Source organism: Protopterus annectens, chromosome 2.part1 (genome assembly GCF_019279795.1).
Source record: "Protopterus annectens isolate FY-2018-M chromosome 2.part1, PAN1.0, whole genome shotgun sequence".
NCBI classification, from domain to species: Eukaryota; Metazoa; Chordata; order Ceratodontiformes; family Protopteridae; genus Protopterus; species Protopterus annectens.
The window spans coordinates 783997476-784013607 of NC_056729.1; the positions used below are offsets into that span (position 1 = coordinate 783997476).

General features: G+C 44.3%; 2 protein-coding genes across 3 annotated transcripts in view; one reads left to right on the top strand and one right to left on the bottom strand.

Moving 5' to 3' along the window:
- PPAT (phosphoribosyl pyrophosphate amidotransferase) overlaps positions 1-16132 on the bottom strand; it is a gene marked incomplete in the record, with an annotated part of 1466229 nt that overhangs the window by 1292660 nt on the left and 157437 nt on the right.
- The window catches only part of PAICS (phosphoribosylaminoimidazole carboxylase and phosphoribosylaminoimidazolesuccinocarboxamide synthase), a 1039115-nt gene that overhangs the window by 228351 nt on the left and 794632 nt on the right, over positions 1-16132 (top strand). For both annotated transcript variants that reach the window (XM_044062488.1, XM_044062489.1), the window contains one exon: positions 14844-15314. In XM_044062488.1, coding sequence (XP_043918423.1) covers positions 14844-15314 — 471 coding nt within the window. The remainder of the gene's footprint in view (positions 1-14843; positions 15315-16132) is intronic.

Below are 16132 nucleotides of genomic sequence, written 5' to 3' on the forward strand. Positions count from 1 at the left end.
GGAACCTGTAGCCTTGGTCTATGGTTTGCAAAATCCACTTGTCTTTTGTGATATAGTGCCAATTTTTCGAAAATAAGGCTAACTTTCCGCCTAAAGGTGCTGCTATTTGCTCCCTGGTAGGCGGTGTCAGAGTCAAGTCACTGTGATTGTCCTGTTGCAGTGGCAGTGGTTGTGTCTGTGCCTCTCTGGTTATTGCCTTGCCACTGGCGTCCTCTATAGGCACCTCCTCTGGATTGATTTCTGCCTCTAGAGCGTCTATTCCTGCCTCTGAGATTTTGAGGAGTCTGGAAAGGACCAATTTTGGTAGGCCAGTTCCTGCTAAACCTTGGGGCTGAACCTGTAAGAAATCCTTAACTGTTTGTACAGATTTTGCCTTCTCTTCCATTTTCTTCATTACTTGCTGAGCAGGTGTACCAAATAGACTGGCCTTATCCATAGGAGCATCTAACAGCTTTGCTTTAACATGATCCGTCAAAACCTGTTCCTTCAACCATGCATACCTTCTTATCACTGTGCCAGTCATGGCTGATCTAAATGAAGCCTCCAGTGCATCATAGCCACATTTTAAAGAATGGTTACTAACCTGCTGAATGTTATTCACCATTTCTAAAACATATTTCTTATCTAAGGAGTCATCAGAGGACAGCTTCTTAGTTAACTGATCAAGCATAAACTCTTGGTATTGGATCATGTGAAACTGACAGTTTAAAGCTCTAGCTGAGAGAGTAGCAGAGGTGTAAACTTTTTTCCCCCATCTCTCTAAGGACCTGGATTCCCTTTCAGAAGGGAGAGGGTTTTTTGCTGAGGTCGAAGCTACTGCCTTAGGCCCCTGGGATATAGTCTCAGGATCTGCAAGTGGGGCCTTGTATAGGTGGTGATGAGTGTCTGTCGGTCTTTTTCTTTGCGTTTTTTAACAATTTGGGTAGTCGGAGGATCCGACGGCATAATGTACGCAAAATCTGAGCCGAAAAACTGTTTAGCAAACTCCGACCGACGCCTAAGCGTTCGTCGGTTGAAGGAAGCACAGGCTAAACAGGCTGCTACGTCGTAGTAGGCAGTAAGAGTGGAAATCTTTATGAGGTATTTGTTTCCCACAAGTTAAACAGTTATTTACTTTTTCTGACATCGGCTGAGGCAAGAAAGAGTCCCCAACGGGGTACTTAGCTTTAGAAGTCTTCAAGTAGTATTCGGTAGTAGTAATCTCTGGATCTGACCGACTGGCACTTGCGAACAGCTTCTGCTTGGCCACGCGCAAGAAAGACTGAGGAAAATGGCGTCGGCTGATGCCTTTATACCCGAAGACCAGCAGAGATGACGTTGGGTGAAGTGCGACATCAGCCGAAGCCGGACCCAGACTTTGGAATCCGGCCGACCGAAGGGCTGCCTGACGACAGGACAACCCATTTGTTATGACTGCATATGCATCCTTGAAGGACATCTGGGGGTTTCATGTGATGTGTTACACACTATAACCTTTTCTTTCACCTTTTTATGTGTTTGTTTGTTGTGGAGGGCTTAACACTGCTTGATTGCTAAATAAATAATAAGCAAGGTATTCGGGCTAAAGTATTTACAAGCTTTAGAGACTAAGGATGGGTATGGGGGACCAAAGGCACTACTGGCCAGGATGTGCTTTCAGAGTCTTTTCTACCACAACAGAACTGAGTCATTAAATCTTTTTCTTTTAACCCATACATTGGAGTAGATAGGCTCATGGGGATGTCAGACTGGGAAGGAACAGTCTGCCATCGACAGTTGCTATGGCTAAGAACCACCACCTTAGAAGTGCTTCCCTATTCAAATGTCTACCATTATGGTACTTACTAAACACAACTGTACTTTTTTTTTTACAATGACAATGTCAGTTGCTCTATGAGAGGAACCCTTCTTGGTGGGTCCACAATTGGGCTCATCCTCAGCTGTGCTCCAATTTACCATCATGTCTTGGGCAATCTTAGCATTGGGGAGATCTATGCTGCAAGCCAGCACCTGCTATATTAACATGCACCGTGCTATAAAAGATCATCTACCCCCAACAAACACTACCTGCAAATCCAAAGTACATAAGCAAATCAAGATTTAACATTTACATAGCTCACATGACGTAAGTAACTGACTTGACAAGAAAGAGCCTGGATAGAAAGTTTATCCAAGCACGGGGGTACAGCATGAAGGTACCAGATTATTCAGCTATTCAGCAGGGGGGGGGGGGGGTGTGCCTTCTATTACTACTTTAATTCAACAGATCAGGAACCTTGTTAATGCTAAGGACCTTCCTTGATGGGTCTACAGTTGGGCTGAATTCCCAGCAACAAATTCAGCACAGTGAAAGGGGCTATAGAATTAGCAAAAAAAAATCAAAAGAATCAGAAGATTAATCCTTAAGGACAGCAGAGTACAGCAGTACAAAAGGAGGTCCAGCTTCTACAGTCATTGTTATACATGATGCTTGGAGAAAGCATGAAACAGACCAAGTGGCCATTTCACAAATGACTGCAAGAGAGATATTTTTGAAGCAAACAGTGGATGCAGTTACATGTGGTGGTCTCCAACTGTAGTATTTGTCAACAGACAGACAGCCATCAGATACCAAAGCAAAATGCAACTGGAAATAATAGACTTGCTTGGGGATTACTATCACTTACTTCCCTATGGCCAAGCAGTGGTTTGGTTTTACTAAGCCAATACCTCCAATTTAAGTAAAACTTGTGTTGGCAGTTGGAGGTGCACATCTAGGGTACGAAGGTCTTTCTGCTGTAGCAAAAAGACCTCCTGTGTTTAGCCTGAAATTGGTTAATATTGATCAGTGCACAGCCCTGTTAAATAAATAAACACACCCTACCAAATAAAATAAAGCAATGAATGGCTAGTATAGGGATAACTCTCAAACCACTTTCAATCAGATACATGAGCTTGTCTGAAAGAATGACTGGGCCTTGTGCGTGAAACAAACAAAAAAAAAGATTCATTACTCTTGAGCAGGCAAGTCAAGAGCTCCTGATGACAGAAGTAACATCCAACAGAAGAAATGGTTTCTTTGATGTTACTTTCAGGCTGCCAAACCAAACAGGTTATATGGTGTACTGCAAGCCTCAGTCATGAAGCTAAAATCCAACGGAAGGAAGGAATTTTTCAAAGGTGGGCAGGTATGCAGCAGTCAAAAGAGCTATTCTTGCCCACCACAAGGCCACAATGGGTAGGAATACCAATAAAAGATAAATGCAAGCTGACTATGGAATAACTAAGGTGCAAGTAGTACATGTGAAATGGCCCTCTTGAGTCAGTACTGGGTGCTGTTTCCCTAAATGAACCTCTTCCATCTGGCAGAATGTCTGCATGCTGGTAAGACTTTCAGGCAACTGCATTCACTTCCCCACAGCCTGAAGACCATTAGGGTCTCTGCTGTCAACTAACGTTGATACTTTCTATTGGTTGAGAGCACAGTATGGTAACAGTCACTTAGGCAACCATCAGAGGTCTTCGGTGCCCTGTAAGGTCCTCCTGAGTATGCCAATAACATCCAAGGGATGGTGTGCGGAGGGTTTGTGACTGAAGTGCAATATAATCGAAGTCCTGGCCCCATTTAGACAGCACCTCCATGTGATTTCTGGTCTCCACTGGTGGATTCTATCACTAAATGTTTACCTAGGTAAGCATCCACCAATCCTACCCAATGAAAGACAAGTAGGCTTAAGCTTAGTCATTCCTTTCTCCCCCACACCATTTCCAACATGGGAGATCAAGCCATCAGTCAAACTCTGGTCACTTAACCCCTCTGTACCAGAGAAACTGGCAATCTTATTCACTTCTGATGAACAAAATAGAAAGTGCTGTGTAATCAGCGAGCCTAACACAAGAGCTAGGCCTTAAGAAAGAACTGGTAGTCTCTCCAGTCATTGGGGACCCTCTTTTAGCTAAAAAAAGAACAATTTCCTGCACCCCCCCCCAGTAAAATGGGAGCCTAAAAAGAAAATAAATCTTTTGATCACTGGAGAGACAAGACTTAGTTTTGGTCCTTCCCAGTGGAGCACAGAATTAGAAGGACTCTTGGGAAGGTGTGCAGGAATATCTCCTGCCACAGGCTGGAGAATGCATCCACCACAAACTTGGTCTTGCCTTGATGCATTAAGCAGAAGAGGAGGAGCAGGACATCCTCCAAAATGGCAAATGGTCTGAGCTCCACAGTGACCTTCTTGTGGAATGACCAACTCTTGGAAAGGTTTGAGGGAGAAGATCAATGAATCCACTAGCATGTTCATTTCCATAATAAGTGAACTACTGAAGGAGTGATGCTTCTGTTTCATGGTCCAGTGCCCGAATCATACACCCTTCTTGGCACAGGGAGCACAACTGTATGCCCCCTTAATTGTTTAGCCATAGATTAGATTACTTGTCTGATAAAACAAGACCTTTAGTCCTATGAAAACTGTTCAGGGTTCAACAAGAATGGTGTGCTAGCAAGAAAAAATCCCAGAGTGTGTAGTGACTCTGTAGTCATAACACATTGCCCGTTTCAGGCATACAGACGTCACCATGAAAATCACATTGGCCATCAACCTCAGAAGAAGTAGGATGGATCAGAATCCAGACTCTCTAAAGCATCTTCACATACACTGTGAAATTCCTGATCTCATGATCCCTCTCTGCTGGCAAGAACAACCAGCAGTAGAGAGCATTCAGCCTGGTGCCAGTGATGGAAGGGGACTTCTCCCAATTTGTCACCCTCAAGTACTGAAATCACAGGAGCGCCCACGTCAGGGCCTCTACCAGACAGTTCCTCGGTTGGCCACCTAAAGTCAATCATCCAGGAAGGAGAGCACAGAGATGTCCTTCAAGGATGCATCTGCAGTCTTTACAAATGGGTTGTCCTGTCGTCAGGCAGCCCTTCGGTCGGCCGGATTCCAAAGTCTGGGTCTGGCTTCGGCTGGTGTCGCACTTCACCCAACGTCATTGCGGCAGTTATTCGGGTATAAAGGCATCAGCCGACACCATTTTCCCCAGTCTTTCTTGCCGCGTGGCGCCCGAAGCAGAAGCTGTTCGCAAGTGCCGGTCGGTCAGATCCAGAGATTACTACTACCGAATACTACTTCGAAGACTTCTATAAAGCTAAGTACCCCGTTGGGGACTCTTTCTTGCCTCAGCCGATGTCAGAGAAAGTTAATAACTGTTTATCTTGTGGGAAACAAATACCTCATAAAGATTTCCACTCCTATTGCATACATTGTTTAGGCCCAGACCACGACGTAGCAGCTTGTCTAGCCTGTGCTTCTTTTAACCGACGGACTTTGCTGAACAGATTTTCGGCTCCGATTTTGCCTACATTATGCCGTCGGATCCTCCGACTACGCAAATAACCAAAAAACACAAAGAAAAGGACCGACACTCGCGGTCCGCGGTTTCGGCCGAAACTGCGGTTAAGCAAACCACGAGTGTCTCGGTTTCGGCCAAAACCGAGCAAGCGGTTCTTTCTTCAGCCGATAACATGCCTTCTATCGAGGCCTCTTCTAACCTGGTAGAAACGGCTTCTGAAATCCAACCTTCTGTTGCGGTTTCACAGGATTTATCAGACACCTATTTCAACCCCTGCACGTGGAGCTGCTAGGCCTCCTCCAGCTATGTCTATTAAGGCCTTTGCCAGGGCTAAAGCAGCCAAAGCATCAAAACCTGTGCCTGCCAAGCCCCCCTCTCACAGGCCCAGCACCAGCTCCCATATGCTTTCTTTGGCTGAGGATCTCATCTATTTAATTCGTGGAGCCCAGCCTCATCCAGACAGGGCCTCTCTCCCTACTCCAGAAAAGAGGCCTAGAGCAGAGCCCCCTGAGCCAGTATCCACAGATGATTCCTCTGATGACTCGGAACATACAGACCCTCCTGAGGCTTCTTATTCTCCTTACGAAGACTCTGATGCTGAGGAGTCCATCCCTTCAGCCTCTCCTCCTGAGGAATTTTCCTTTGGGGAAACCTTGCATGCTATGAGGGAACAATTTCAGTGGCAGGGCCAAGATTTCTCAGACTCTAGAAAAAGGCTTAGGACCTTTCTACATTTGCCACAGCATAGGCCTTTAGCTATACCTCCAGTTCTTTCTGTTGTTGATGATGCATTTAATGATGCTTGCACTGCTCCTGATTCTTTACCTCCGGCTCCTGCTAAGCCTGATAGGTACTACAGGGTCCCGGACACTCATCACCACTTATATAAGGCTCCTTCTGCAGATCCAGAGACTATCTCCCAGGGTCCTAAAGCTGTAGCAGCTACTTCTTCTAAAAACCCCCTCCCTTCTGAAAGGGAATCCAGGTCCTTAGAGAGATGGGATAAAAGTTTACACCTCTGCTACTTTGTCAGCTAGAGCTTTGAACTGCCAATTTCATATGATTCAATATCAAGAGTTTATGCTTGACCAGTTGACTAAAAAGCTGTCCTCTGAAGAATCTTTAGATAAAACGTATGTTCAAGAAATGGTACATAACATACAGCAGGTTAGTAACCATTCTTTAAAATGTGGCTATGATGCACTGGAGGCTTCCTTTAGATCAGCCATGACTGGCACAGTTATCAGGAGGCATGCATGGTTGAAAGAACAGGCATTACCAGACCATGTCAAATCTAAGCTTTTGGATGCACCTATGGACAAGGTCAATTTATTTGGTTCCCCTGCACAGCAGGTACTAAAAAAGATGGAAGAGAAAGAAAAATCTGTGCAAACAGTGAAATATTTCTTACAAGTTCAACCTCCAAGGTTTAGCAGGAACTGGCCCTCCAAGAATTGGTCCTTTCCGGACTCCTCTAAGGCACAAAGAGGCAGGAATAGGCGCTCTAGAGGCAGAAACCAATCCAGGGGTGCCTACAGGGGTCGCCAGTGGCAGGGTAACAACCAACGAGGCACGGATACAGCCACCACCACTACAACAACTCAATCACAGTGACTTGGCGGTGGCACCGCCTACCAGGGAACAACTAGAAGCACCCTTAGGTGGAAAGCTAACCTTATTTTCAAGAAACTGGCACTGCATTACAAGAGAAAAATGGATTTTGCAAACTATAGACCAAGGTTACAGGTTCCATTTCCATACTCTACCAGGAAAGAGAGGAATGCCAAACCTACCACCTACTCAATGGACAGAAGCTCTAAAACAAATATCTCAATTATTAAGAATGAGAGCTGTGGAAAAGGTACCATCTATGGAGCAAGGAAAGGGATTTTACTCCAGACTCTTCCTGGTACCAAGAAAAGAAAACAAATGGAGGCCTATTCTAGACCTGTCCGCTTTAAACACATTCCTCATTGTTCCAAAATTCAAAATGCTGACCCTACAGCAGCTTCTTCCCATGCTGGGCAAGGAGTCTTGGCTGGTAACTCTAGATCTCAAGGAGGCATACCTGCACGTCCCCATAAGACCAATTTGCAGAAGATACCTCAGATTTCTTGCAGGATCAGAGCATTATCAATTCTCAGCATTGCCCTTTGGCTTATCTACTGCCCAGAGTGTTCACGAAATGCCTGGCATCAGTAATCGCTCATTGCAGACTTCAGGGATTCAAATCTATCCCTACCTGGACGACTGCCTGATACAAGCGGACAACAAAAACAAACTAACAGAAGACTTACAAAGAGTCATCTACCTGCTGCAAGCCCTGGGATATACAGTCAATACAAAAAAGTCAAGGCTGATTCCATCCCAAAGAATAACCTTTCTGGGTGCAGAACTGGACACATCAAAACAAATGGCATTTCTAACTGCAGAAAAGAAAGAGCAACTTCCTCTCTACTTCTTGGCATTAACAAAGCAGAACCATCTAACTGCAAGAAAAGTGCTACAAGTTCTAGGCTTCATGGCATCCTGCATAATACTGGTCCCTCATGCCAGGCTGCATATGAGAAAGCTACAGTGGTACCTAAAGAATTTGTGGTCCCAGCACAAGCACAGCCTAGAAACCAAAATTCCAATGATCCCATGCCTGAAGCAAGAGTTCCTATGGTGGGCTCAGGCCTGCCAATCAAACACAGGATTGCCCTTCTGCAAAAGTCAACCAAGACAAACCATCACGACAGATGCCTCAGACCTCGGTTGGGGCGCACACATGCTGGGCAAGTGCATTCAAGGCCTATGGACTCAAGACCAGCTGCATCTGCACATAAATCTAAAAGAAATGATGGCAGTAAAATTGGCAATCCAGGCATTCAGACCTTTTCTCCAAGAAGGCCAGTTGATAAGGACAGACAACACCACAGTTATGTGGTGCATCAACAAACAGGGAGGCACACACTCATACCCTCTATGCCGGCTGGCACTGGACCTATGGGATGTGGCTCTGAGCTACAACATTCAGTTACAGGCAATTTATGTACCAGGGAAGGAAAACATTCTAGCAGACATATTAAGCAGAACTACAACAGATGCCCACGAATGGATGCTGCATCCGGACATCTTCAAAACCATCACAAGAGAATGGGGATTACCACAAATAGACTTGTTTGCATCCCCATTCAATCACCAGTTGAAGAAATTCTGCACAAGGACTTACCACCCACTTGCTTGGAAGGTGGACTCCCTATCTTTCAGTTGGAAAAGCCTGACAGCATACGCATTCCCACCACTTCCTTTGATGCACAAGGTGCTTCTGAAGATCAAAGAGGAACATCCGAGGATCACTCTGATAGCTCCAGACTGGCCAAGACAACATTGGTATCCACTGCTGAGGAGCATGTCCCGGGAACAAATATGGACACTGCCCCTGATCCCATTACTGTTAACACAGAACAACTACAACATTCTGCATCCAAACCTAAAAACTCTGCAGCTAACTGCCTGGAACATTACATAACAGCAATTAACCCAAATTTATCCCAAAGGGTTAAAGACATAATCCTGGAGGCTCGTAGACCTTCAACAAGAAAGAATTATGCAGCAAAATGGAAAAGATATCTCATCTGGAGTACTGCAAAGGGCAAGATGTGACACTGGTGAACATAGCCAACATCCTGGAGTACTTGGCGGAGCTCTTCCATACAGGCCTGTCCTATTCTTCCATCAAGATACATGCATCAGCTATTTCAGCAGAATACAGCTTGGATCCTCCTGTCTTCTCGCATCCTCTGCTCAGACAGTTTCTGAGAGGAATTAAAAATGTAAAACCTCCCAGGAAACCTCCATTGCCAGCATGGGACTTGAACTTTGTGCTAGAAAAACTGACTCTTCCTCCTTTCGAACCAGCAGCAACAGCAGAATTACAATACTTATCCTGGAAGACTGCTTTCCTGCTGGCAATAACTTCAGCAAGAAGGGTCTCTGAACTACAGGCATTAATGGCAGTGCAACCCTTCCTGATCTTCCATCAAGATAGAGTGTCCATGAGAACAAATCCTACATTTATGCCTAAGGTGGTATCCAGAGTCTCTTTAAATCAGGCTATCCACCTTCCTACATTCTTCCCCAACCCACAGAACAGGCCCGCAAGGCTCTTACATACCTTGGATGTACACAGCCAATTACGCTACTACCTGGACAGGACAAAAACAATAGAAAAACTGACCAGCTTCTGGTAGCATATGCAACAGGAAAGGAAGGAAAACCAATTTCTAAACAGACAATCTCCAAATGGATAGGAAATTGCATTAGATTTTGTTACTCCTACCATGGAAAGAAAACTCCAGAGAACATCAGGCCTCACTCCACAAGGGCTACAGCCACTACCACAGCTTTCTTACGAGGAGTGGCTACCAAGGACATTATAGAGGCTGCTACTTGGACCTCCGTGCATACATTTGCCAAGCATTATAACTTACCTCTATACTCTAGATCCCGTGCTGGTTTTGCCACTGCTGTTTTGCAAGGGATCCTAACTACACCATAATCTCTTCTCATTTCCTCCTCCCCTAGTTTAGCTATGGTATTCTACCCATTTGTAAAGACTGCAGATGCATCCTTGAAGGACATAGTACAGTTTTGTACCTACCATCAATGTAGATGTCCGAGAGGAATGCATCTGCAGTCAGGATTACCCACCCTCCTTCCCCTCTGAGGTACTCCTAGGGTATTTGCCAATCTTCAGCTAGCTTGGGGGGGGGATCTATTATGGTGTATTTGTTTGTATATATGTACATACATGCTTATTTTGAGTGTTTGCTCTCTACTATTTGGAAACTTTGGCATTTATCCAAATTTAGCCATCCAAGAGAGCACCTGGCATCTGGGGCAAGAAACACTGAGGAAAATGGCGTCGGCTGATGCCTTTATACCCGAATAACTGCCGCAATGACGTCGGGTGAAGTGCGACACCAGCCGAAGCCAGACCCAGACTTTGGAATCCGGCCGACTGAAGGGCTGCCTGACGACAGGACAACCCATTTGTAAAGACTGCAGATGCATTCCTCTCGGACATCTACATTTATGGTAGGTACAAAACTGTACTATCCTTCCCATGCAAAGCTTCAGATATAATGGTCAACACCTTGGTGAACACTATGTGCAGACCACAGTACAAACTGCAGCACACTGAACTGAATGTAATGCCAACCCATAGCAAATCAAAGTAAATGCCAGTGAAAACCCCAGACACTCTTGTCAAGAGACTCATGTTGGTATGTACCTCTCAAGACATCTGCAACATCTGGAAAGGCCGCAGAAATACCTCACTAAAAGAATCCCAGGCCTAAAACAGATGCCCTATGCGGACCGTCTAACAGAACTTCAGCTATACTTTGTCGCATATCGCCTACTCAGAGGTGATCTCTGCTTAACATACAAAGCCATGTAAAACCCAGAGCTGTTGGACATGCTACACTTAAAGAAATCCCAATCCCTCAGAGCCACACGCTCCAGGGATCTGAACCTTGTCATCACAATGAACAAAACACGCTGGAGGGATAGGTTCCTTTCCCAGAGACTCCCCAGACTCTGGAATAGACAGACATACACGTCAAGCAGAGCACCTCTTTACCCTCTTCAAAAAGGAACCTTGACGATTGGATGGAAGATAGGAAATTCAGCCCGAGGAATCACATCAGGCTTGTAAAGGCCCTAGGGCCGATAGGCTAGTACCAACATATGAAGAGGTCTACCATGTCAGGTGACACCAACCAGATGTCCTGTGGCAACAGATATAACATGATAGACAGTCCAGTGTGTAACCCAACATACCAAATCTGAAGTTAGAAAGGTCCAACACAAAGTGGAAATTGTCCATTTTCAGGACTAGTAACAGGCAAAAATAGAACAGTTTGCCTCAATTTGAAGAATATTGCCTCTAAAGCCCCTCTAAGGAGAACAGTGTGGGTTTAACCTCAGTAGCTCTGTAGAGCATCTTTTAGCACAGCCCTTTCTTTGAAGCAAACCCAAGAGATCTAAATATGGCTAATCACCACCATGTCCATAACCCCTAGTCATTCATTACGGTTCTACAAGCAGGGTCAAATCATAAGACCCCCCCCCCCAGGTAGGCAGTTCCAGACCACAGTCTGGATTGTCCAACTGTTATTTATTGCTGGGCCTTGTAGGGTCATCCTTGTGGCCAAACTGATCAGTATAGAAGATGGGTCAAGATCATGCAATACTTCATTGCCTTGCCTTACTCTGGTTTGTAATGAAGTGAAGATGCTGCTGCTTCCTCATTTGGGTTTGGCTAGGACAGGAAGAAAACAAATGGGCCCAAGGGACAGTATAGAGGTCCTCCACTATGAAGACTATTCAAGATGTCATCCAACAAGTCTTGAAAAGGCTAACTAAACAGAATATCTGCCATAAAAGTAGGATCAAAACTCTATTTTCTGAGCTGCTCATTGACAAAGGACAGCCTCAGCCAAGCTATCATGTGCAAGCAAATACCAAAGACTATACTCTTAGTGGTAGTGTTACCACAATCAACACTGCAGTGGGATAAACTACTCTAGAAGCTTTAGACAACAGACTTAACCACGTCTGAATGCAGCATATACACTTGGGGAGGGAGGAAAGATTCAGTAATGTCTTTTTCTCTAAACACTAGAATTTTAACATGTGAAACAGCAGAGTTCCCTAAACCACTGAAAAACAGAGGTATGAAACAGCAGAGTTCCCTAAACCACTGAAAAATAGAGGTATGAACTTACCAGCCTTATCCAAACTTTTTCACCTTCCCACTTTACAATGAGTCGAAAGTGCTGTGATCTCTGTGCCACTTGCTAGATCAAAAAGATTATGCAGGTATCTGCCCAAGGATGCCTGACCAAGACTTGCTACATTCAGTTTATCCAGGAATTTTTGGAGAACTTCCGTCTTCCTTGGGGCTGTAGACGTCCTCCAGCCTTTGATACTGGACTCCAGAGGATGGGGGGGGGGGTTAATAACTCAAGTTTCATCCGCTTTCTTCTCCAGATACACATTAAAAGGTGTTTAGTGGAATGAGGCTGTAGGCCATACCATGGAAAGGCTTCACTATCATTTAGTTTTCTTCAAAAAATTAACCATCAGGAGAAAGCTACAGGAGAGAAACAGGAATCCTTGCCCTTTCCAATCTGAGGAATTTAAAGATGGTATCCTAGGTCCTCATAGGATCCTCAATGGAAGGCAGCTCACGCCAGCCACAGGGACAAGCATGCAAACAATTAGCAGAGATCATGTGAAGTAGATATGGTACTCTGGAATGTTCCTTCCAAAACACAGGGACATAACAGGCCTACACTGGCACTAAAGCTGACATCAGGCCAAGCTGTAACAGGAGCATCACATATCAGTAATTCCAGTTCCCACCACTCCTCATTACATGTATGTTAGACAGAAACTCTGAATTATAACCCTGGTGTAGGAATACACTGTGAACCTCCCACAACTAGGAGCAGTGTACCTTGTTGGGTCTGACTGAAGGGAGACCTTGGGAGAAATGCCATCAGCCAGGAGTACTCAAAAGGTACGACCAAGCCACTCCACAGAACTCTCCTCAGGATCATCCCAATTGTCAGCATTCTTCCAGCTGACAGACCAAAAGATGGGTGACAAATACACCTGGGATGCAGTATCAAGATGGGGGCCTGGATTGTGCCTTCTCCAGGCCCCCTGTCACCTGCTTCCGCACACAAGAGGTAAACTCAAGCCATCACTAGATAATGACTAACTCAGCACCTTTGTAAGTGGAGGGCTGCTTTGCTGAAATTAACCTGCCTCCAGAAGGGTGTAACCAAGGTCCACCATCCAATTCTTGTCATCTGATGCACTGCAGAAAGTGCCTTCAGAAACTGTGCATGGGGCCCTTCACCAATATCCATACATTCAACTACCATTATCCTCTTGGTGGGAAAGAGAACTAGAAATTTTTCTCCAAGAAATATATGCAGGGAATCGGGCTGAATTACTGGCACATACAGCAATGCTTCATGTCATGTTCTTCTCCCAGGCAGTAGACACTATGCTGCAATGAGTCTTAGTTCATTGTCTGTAGAGCAAAGACACTTAAAAATTTCTGATTTAGGCATCAGACATGAGAGTAATTAGACTGCTTCAAGATTAAGACTGAAGTTGCACAAACAGCAGAAGAAAAATGATCAGCTAACATGCTAAGTGTTCATACTGCGTCATGCGTTATCACCACAGGTGCCAACACTGCTCATGCAACCCCCTTAACCCCCCCCCCCCATCACCACCGGAAGCTGGAAAAGTGAATGAACCCAACTGTAAGCCCACCAAGGACACTTCCTGATATTCAGTTACTGGCTTAATGGAATCCAGTTACATTTGGTGGGTTTAGCGTAAACCTGTATTACTTGCTATTAGGCCCAAATCTTGAATACTACTCAACAGTTGTTATACCTTCATTTTAACGGAGTCTATCATTGAATCTCATATTGACACAAATGTTCTCCAGGAGGGGCTGACACAGAAACAACTAGTGTCAGTCAGACTAAAACTAAATTCCAAGAAATACTTAATAGTATCCCTTTGGAAAAGTCATCCATCCCTGGTAACCATCATATTGACAACACACCCCTTAGAGTTGACCCAGTAGTCAGGGACTTAGGAATAAACACAGTAATCTAGCTTTTGATCATCACGTGTCTACAGTAGTGAGGAAATCATTCTATGTTGCATAACTTATAAATAAAGGTATGGCATCTAAGTCCAAGGAAGTCATTGTTACGCTGTATTCGGCATTCATCAGACCTATCGAGTGCATTGCCCTCATTGGTATGTACCTAACCAGGCATACCCAACAACTGGAACATCCACAGAGGTTCCTCACTAAAAGAGTGCAGGTGTAAGTAATATGTCCTATGCAAACTGCCTCAAGGCCCTATCCCTGTATTCTGTCTCCTACAGGCTTTTGAGGGGAGATCTATGCCTGGCCTACAGGGCATTGTCAGACCCTACTCGAATACACCTCCTGCATATCCACAAAACAACAAACAGTACGAGAATTACCCGTTCTAAAGACTTAAACCTTGCCTGTGATATAAATAGGACCTGCTGGAGAGATAGGTATGTATCCCAGAGACACCCAAGTAAAGCAGAGCTCCTCCCTAATCCAATTCTAGTGCAACTTTGACAACTGGATAGGAAACCTAAAATTCATCCTTGGTTTGGCACCTATGTCTCTGATGCAAACAGGTAACCTGTAAATGGTTCATCTCCCAGGCCCATCTCCCAGGCCCATGCTTACACTTATCGAGGGTATCAATATATGTCAGAGATTTGGGATGCATGGCTAGACTTAAAAAGGCCCTTGTGGTCGTTAGCCTAGTTAACACCTATGAACCTATAAAGGCCAAATGTATTTCATTCTCTCAGTTGGTAAAAGTAACCTCATGCTGCCTTATGGTGATTTTAAATGAAGGTCTATCAAACTCTTAGGAACATACTTGTCTTTTCCCAAACAGATGGCCAGTTATCATTTGAAGAGCCAGTGAACCAGTTCAAGGTAATTACAGTCAACGATACTGGAGCAGGAAGGCACTGGACAGATGAAGAAGTCCGATCACTAATTGAAACATGGTCAGATGAAAAGATACGGCAACAGCTTGAAGAAGCAACAAGAAACAAAGAAATATTTGAACAGATTTCAGACAAGCTTATGGAATCTGGAATTGACAGAGACTGGAAACAGTGCCGCACAAAGTACAAAAACTTAAAATATGAATACAGGGCATTACAGAGAGGAAACAGTCAACATGGTACACCCCGTAGAAGTATGAGATTTTATGATGAACTTGATGCTATATTGAGAAGGAAATCTGCAGCTGAAACTCGTGAAGGCAGGGAAAGCTTACAGAGTGCCCCTGAAATAAGAACAGTAACGGAAGACATGGATCCTTCAACAAGACTATACTCAAGGTTGGACTACAGTGCAGGTAGGAGCAATTTGTTTTTCACTTGAAAGATTCTCCACTGCAAACCTAGTATCTTATGTAGCTACTAACTTGTGCAATGAGTGTAATGTAAAACCGGTGAAACTGCACCATTTCATGTTCTCTTGTCACTGAGGTTCAAGAGTAATTTTCTTTCATAAATGCAGCAAACCATTGCATTGACTAATAACACACAGTAGCAGTAGTAGGCTGCGAGACTGCAATTATATACATGTTTAAAACTATTTCTGATGCAAGTGTTAAATGAAATGGAATTAAACAATCTACTCAGAAAATTGGCAGAATCCTCTGAAAATGTCTGCCATTTCCTTTCAGGATACATGCAGCAGAACACCTTACTGTAGATGAATCAATAAGGAAAGGATGGCAAAACTAGAATTCAAATGCTAAAACTACAAGGGCTGTCTACCTTGTTCAGATAAGTCTGCACACAGAATACTACATAAATCAAGGATTGAACAGGAATGTTTGGACCATCAGGTGACAAAAGTAATGTACTTGCCATAACAATACATAATAGATGATCTGTGCTCATCCTCCAATACCCTAGAAACTTGGCCACAGGTTCAAGTTAGCAGTGTAAAAATTATTCCCAGCCTCCCACTCTTTCCTCTTACACAAAATGTATAACTTCTCATTTTCTCTTAAATCAGAACAGTGTGCTGCTCAAGAGGAAAGCACAATCAATAATGACAAAACACAAACTTCACGCTTGTAAACTGACACCTATCCTCTCTAGGCCTCACTTAAACAGGTTGGGAAAAAGTGGGAGGGTGGCTAGAGGATGGACTTGGACCATC